The sequence below is a fragment of the Mycetomoellerius zeteki genome, unplaced genomic scaffold (assembly GCF_001594055.1).
Source record: "Mycetomoellerius zeteki isolate Tzet28-1 unplaced genomic scaffold, Tzet1.0 scaffold119, whole genome shotgun sequence".
Classification (NCBI taxonomy): domain Eukaryota; kingdom Metazoa; phylum Arthropoda; class Insecta; order Hymenoptera; family Formicidae; genus Mycetomoellerius; species Mycetomoellerius zeteki.
Window position 1 is genome coordinate 741,698 of NW_017256116.1, and position 6,165 is coordinate 747,862.

At 35.2% G+C, this 6,165-nt stretch overlaps 2 protein-coding genes across 3 annotated transcripts in view; both read left to right on the forward strand.

Moving 5' to 3' along the window:
• Positions 1-1,721, forward strand: part of LOC108729714 (LIM domain-containing protein A) — a 33,213-nt gene extending 31,492 nt beyond the window's left edge. Inside the window, exon 4 of the mRNA XM_018458929.1 lies at positions 1,581-1,721. Within this exon, the coding sequence (XP_018314431.1) occupies positions 1,581-1,721 (141 nt within the window). The remainder of the gene's footprint in view (positions 1-1,580) is intronic.
• Smr (nuclear receptor corepressor smrter) overlaps positions 7-6,165 on the forward strand; it is a 31,392-nt gene continuing 25,233 nt past the window's right edge. Inside the window, exons 1-5 of one of the 2 annotated variants that reach the window (XM_018459601.1) lie at positions 7-154; positions 1,986-2,468; positions 2,979-3,275; positions 3,496-3,915; positions 5,674-6,030. In XM_018459601.1, coding sequence (XP_018315103.1) covers positions 2,082-2,468; positions 2,979-3,275; positions 3,496-3,915; positions 5,674-6,030 — 1,461 coding nt within the window. In that variant the 5' untranslated portion in view covers positions 7-154; positions 1,986-2,081. Of the gene's footprint in view, positions 155-1,985; positions 2,469-2,978; positions 3,276-3,495; positions 3,916-5,673; positions 6,031-6,165 lie in introns of those variants that run through there. The other variant, XM_018459593.1, reaches the window with a different exon arrangement.

The window sequence follows — 6,165 nt, forward strand, 5'->3', positions numbered from 1 at the left end:
TGTGCCCGTGCCTGTGCCCGTACCTGCGCCCGTACCTGCGCCTGTTTCCGCACCTCTTAGTCAACCTACTGTCATCACCAGCCAAACGCCGCCGCCGCCACTCATTGGGACTCCCTACGCCGTGAGAGACACGTACCGTGCTGGCACTACGAACGTAGGTATTTCCATGACGCGGACCACACACACGTACACACATATGTATGTACATATATACATATATATATAAATAGGCGCGCGCGCGCGATATACTCCTCGCCTCCTTTTCCTCGGAGTCTATCAACAGTTTCCGATATGACTTCGCGATGCGTTGAACGGTCACGGTCATGCAAACGCCCGGGAGTGAGAAAGATTCTTTTTTTTTCTGATGTTGCACTAAGATGCACCGAGATCATGGTACATGAGAAAGAGTAGCGAGACGCTGAAGCTTTATGTTCAAGAAAATAAGAGATTGCTTCTTTCAATGTCTATGTTAATGTTATCTTAATAGATACTTCAATATTGAGCTGAACAATCGCGTGGCTAGGTCATTTTCGATCCTTTGTTGAAAAGACTTTATTTTTAAGTATATCACAATTATATTTTTAGTCTTTTCTTTTGCGATTGTTTTTTTTTATTCTAACTTAAGACTGCTGCTCTGACTTAAATAATCTTTTCTTTTCAGCAACATTCGAATAGAATATTTTATTTTCCTTATTTTAAGTTATGTATTTTAAAGAATTAAATAAGAATTTTTATACAATTTGTTAGATGTCGTATGTCTAATTGTTAATACTTGGATAAATTTAGTATAGGAATAACGGGATAGAGATTAATATTAATTCATAACATCAGACGCTAGACTAATTGGAACACGCGTCGCGTAACGCAATCGCACGCATACCATATCGCTCGACCCCGTCCTTGACTTTCACCGATTATCGGCCCTCTTCCTTTTTTCCCTCCCTTTTAACAATATGATCGCGCGTGTCTGACACTCAACAGTTTTAAATATGCCATATTATTTGCCCAACACAGATTTATACAACCACAAGTGTCATTGAGATATGATTATAGAACTATACAAATAAATAAATATACAGAATAAAATTAGAATAAAAGTGTGAAATATATAAAGGACGATATTAAGAGAACGAGATAGATATTTTAAGCAATGATATACAAGATATTTCTCTCTTTTCTCTTCAATGTATACATATCCAACTGAATCGTAATTGGTGTATTTTATTTATAAAGTAGTCAAACTTTTGTAAAAGATATCTTTTCCAAGATTTTGAAAGTTTAATTATTCAAAAAATTTAAAAATGACGATGTAATGTCTTTCAGTATCTATTTATATTACAGTTAATTTTTATGAGTCTTAAACCAAGTTAAATTCACGGCATAACGCAGTTCTAACGGACATTATCATATTTAACTTGTAGCACGATACGAGTAGGCGGGAGAAAGTTACATTCGCCTACTCAGACTAGGCATACACGCATGTTACACGCACACAAGAATACCTCATCTTATTTTACTTGTTTTTTATATATATTTCGAGTCGATTATTTAGTTGCCTACTCATAGAGTAATTTCTTCAGAATCATTGTACGGTCGAGATCACGAAGTTCAATAGTACAAAATTGTCTACGCGAATCGCCGGAATGAACTACGACATGCGAATGAGCCAACATCGTAACGCAAAACCACCGGTAGAAATGAAAGGAGGGAAAAAAGTTTGAACAAATGATTGCAGTAGACAGAACGTAGGGGACAGAGCAGCGGTCGCGTGGTATATCGGTACCGCGTGTTTTCTTGAACCGGGTCATCGATTTTCCTGAAATAGTTTCTCCAACGAGAAGGTTAGAGAGGTGCGGGAGATAAATTGAACCTCTGGCAAAGAATGAGTGAAACGACGATGAAAGGGGAGAGCAGGCAAGAAAGAGGGATGGAGGAAGAAAGGAAGCATGTAGAGTAAACTTTTGACCGTGATGTTTTCTTTTCAGGTGAACGAGAGGCTTGCTATCAACGTGAACAGTCCTCTGTCGCAAGTTGGTGGGGTTGGCGGTGTCGGGGTAGTGCCTGCGGCGGAATATAGCAGCATGGGAGCCGGTAGCAGAGGCGATCGGCAGAGGATATCCCTCTTGCCGCCTGTCGGTTCGTCGGTAACGTCTATACCATCGCCTTCTGCTGCCGCCGCCGCATCGGATTACCAGCAACATACGACGGCGACAAGGAATCCGCCGCGAGTAGGCCTCATGCCCGTCCAGCCTGATCAGTATTGCAGTCGCACCCCCGTCGACATGTCCAGTCTGCAACAGGATGCGCCACCTTTCAAGAAGATCCGTCTAGGGCCACATCAGCAGATTCAGCAGCTGCAATCGCAGCCTCAGCCGCGTTGCCTGTCACCCGCGGACCCATGCGGAGGCAAGCAAGAACAACAGCAGCATGTTGTGCAGTTGCAACAGCCACTTAGGATAGACACCAGGGTGGGTAGAATGTACAATCTGCTCGATAATCGAGAGATTAATCTGTGTAACTGAAGGGAGTCGTCTATCCATTTGATATATTCATTGCCGATAATAAAAATCAGTTTTATTGTCATTAATACAAAATTACATTTTAGATTTAATTCACTATTTAGTTAGGATTGTCTCATGTTTACACAGTATCATCTGTTTATACTGTTGAAAATCAAAACATTGAAATAATAGTATTAATTTTCGCGAGATTGTATTAAATAAATAAATCAGATCGCAATTAATTACACAGTATGGGATGTAAATTGAGATTAATTTACATTTTCAGAGAATAACTATATATAAATATAAATAAATTAATGTGTAACTAAATATAGAATGATTTATAAATGCATATCAATACTTTAGATTAAATGGATACTTAAGCAAACAAATAAATAATATAAACATAGATTGAATATACGAAAAACAATGAAATGAATAAGTTGAACACAAAATGATATGACGAATTTTTGCTAGGAGCAGCCTGCCGTGGGAGCGTATACGCCACAAACAGAAGCTATTTCGCCTACGCTTCCAGAACCGAGTACGCAAGAGGATGCACAATATAGAAGTACTAAGGACGATCTTCTGCAGCAAATTGGCAAGGTTGACAGGGAGATCGCTAAGAGGGAGAATCAGTTAAATATGTTGCGAAAGAGGTTAAAAGAATTAGAAGAAACAGCGAATAAGCCTCTGGAAGTAAAAGACACTGAGGAACAGTCACAGCAACCAAAGCATCAATCGATGGCGCAAAAGGTTTACGCTGAGAATAGGGTAAATTATGTAAATAATAATTAAGTACTTTTATATGTTGAGCACCAAGAAAACATTTGACTTGAATCTGAATACTTGCATGTATCTTTTGTGCTGTGTGTTAACATAAATTGCTTTTATTTGTATCACCAAAATATTAGTTGATTTTAACATTTGAAGCGTACAAAAAAAATAGATAATTAATGAATTAAATTTTAATTTGATATATTTTAATTAACAGAGAAAGGCGGAAGAAGCTCATAGACTCTTAGAAAGACTGGGCCCCAAAGTAGAACTACCTTTATATAATCAACCGTCGGACACAAGTGTATACCAAGAAAATCGTACACGGCATCAGACGTGTATGCGTGCCAGACTTATAGCTAGGCTTCGGAGAGAACACGCTGAGCGCGCGTCTCTTCATCGGCAGCAGTCACAAACGTACGCAATTTTGGTTCAAGAATGGCATCGTAAGGTGGAACGGTTAGAAGCAACGCAGAAGAGGAAATCGAAGGAAACAAAGAATCGCGAGTTCTTCGAGAAGGTATTTCCCGAGTTGCGAAAACAGAGGGAAGATAAGGAGCGTTTTAACAGAGTTGGTGCTCGTATTAAGAGTGAAGCCGATCTTGAAGAGATAATGGACGGTCTACAAGAACAAGAGGTATATTCTATTACTGTGGTATGTGTTTATAAATAAATGGTCATGAAATGAGCGACGTGATATGTTATGAAGAGAGAATTAAAAGTATGATTGAAAGCAAAAAGGTGGTATGGGAAGAAGCAAAAAAAAGGCACGTTACTAAATTGGTGTACATTAAATATACATCCTTTGATAATTACAAACTGAAATAAAATAAAGGGGATTTTAAACAATTAATTAATAAATGAGAGAGTTAAGAGACACTCATTTAATTTTATTGAATTAGCGATATGCAACTTACAAAATAAAATAAAAATTATTTTGGCGTGCAAATCTGTAGCCTATTGTTATAGATAAAGCTATTTGTCTGTTCAAATATATATCATATACACATTTAGAGGATGACGTATTAGAACAATTTAAGCATAATATAGAATAAAATATATTTATAGAGAACTGATTAATATTAATTTTGAGTGAATTTAAAAAATATTTTTATACAATTTTCTTTTTGTCATAATTTATTTTTTTTTAGCAAATAATTATTGTGAGAAAGATAATAAATAATACACGTAGCAAAACAGCTAACTTACATATGCTAAAGGCAAATCTAACCTTTGCTCTATCAAGTTCTTGATACTTATAAATATGAAATATACGCGAGTAGTAATCTAATATCTAATTATAGTATTCTTGATATAGCGAAGATTAGATATATAATTTTCTTTTATACTTTTTATGGATTTTGTCTCATCTCTTTCTTTATTCTCCCAAGAGCAATTCTGTGAAAGAACCATTTTCACATCAAAGGATTAAAGAGAGTTGATTTTAAGGAAAAGATGGTAACTGACAGTTTCTTCCTATCTTTAGACATTTGTTTTCTCTCTTGGTCTTCTCGTGTATGCTGACCAGGGAAAGGATGGCAAACTGGATAAATGGATGGAGATGATTGGAAGTTACCATCGGACTAATAGACGCGCGAGATAATAAAGTTTTAATTAATTCAGATTCATGATGCTCAAGTAGAAGTTTCACAAATTTTTTCAATAAAATATCCCTCTTTGCAGTTGATGACATTACATTAAATATAATATTTAAACCAATATTTTGCGATTAATATTTCATTTAATATTTCTTTTGAAAAAGCATTGTTTTAAAAATATTCTTTATTTTTGTGTTTCTTGCGTTTTCTTTTTCATTAATTTTTGCTAGATAAATTCTTATGATGATACTTCATGGAAGACATCTAATTTATACTGATTCCCCAGGAAGAAACATTGCAAGATTTAAAAAATTCCATTAAAGCTTGTCAGGTTAGTAACGTGCGCTTGCTTCCTTCACCCTTACCTCGTACCATATGGATTGTATTCTATAAATTGGCTGCAAAAAATATATTAAATCGGTAAATTAAAATTATGCTAGCTTAATGTAACAACTGAAAAAGCAATATTAAATCCATTATTATTGCTAAAGTATAGTTGGGTATTATATGTATATTTCTTTATTATATATAAGTCTTATTATTTACATATAAAAACATTGAAATCTATATTTTATTTTAAATAAAGTATACCATTTACATACATATATCAACATGTTTTATCAGTATACAGCCAACTTATTGTAATGATATTTTTTATATTAAAAACTATTTAAAGCTTCATTAAAAAGAGCAATGGGTTATGGATATACATTGATTTTATCTTTTAATATTACAAACATTACATTAATATTACAAAGAAATAATTGATATATTGAAAATGACATTATTTTCGACAGATGGAGGATAAGAAGATGCGTTCGTATGCAGTCATACCGCCTTTATTATTGGATGCGAAGCAACGAAGGATCGCGTTTCAAAATCGGAATGGATTGCTCCAACCAGAAGAATTAGAAGCTCTTCACAGTGAACGTAAATTGATCAATGTATGGAGTTCGGTGGAGCACGAATTATTTAAAGAGAAATACCTTCAACATCCTAAGAACTATGGAGTGATAGCTCAATCGTTAGAACATAAGTCCGTTCCAGATTGTGTACATCACTACTACCTCACTAAAAAAGCAGAAAATTATAAACAGCTTTTACGAAAATCGCGCCAACGGACACGTAGCTCTCGGAATAATCCGAATAATAAAGTAAGTGATATCAGTTCGTCCATGATGTATATAAAAAGGCGTTAATTATTTTTTTAAATTTTAAAATTATTGATTTATGGAAATGAAATAGTGTTTTACGCGTGCGCACACAGAAACACTGTATCTGTATAAATA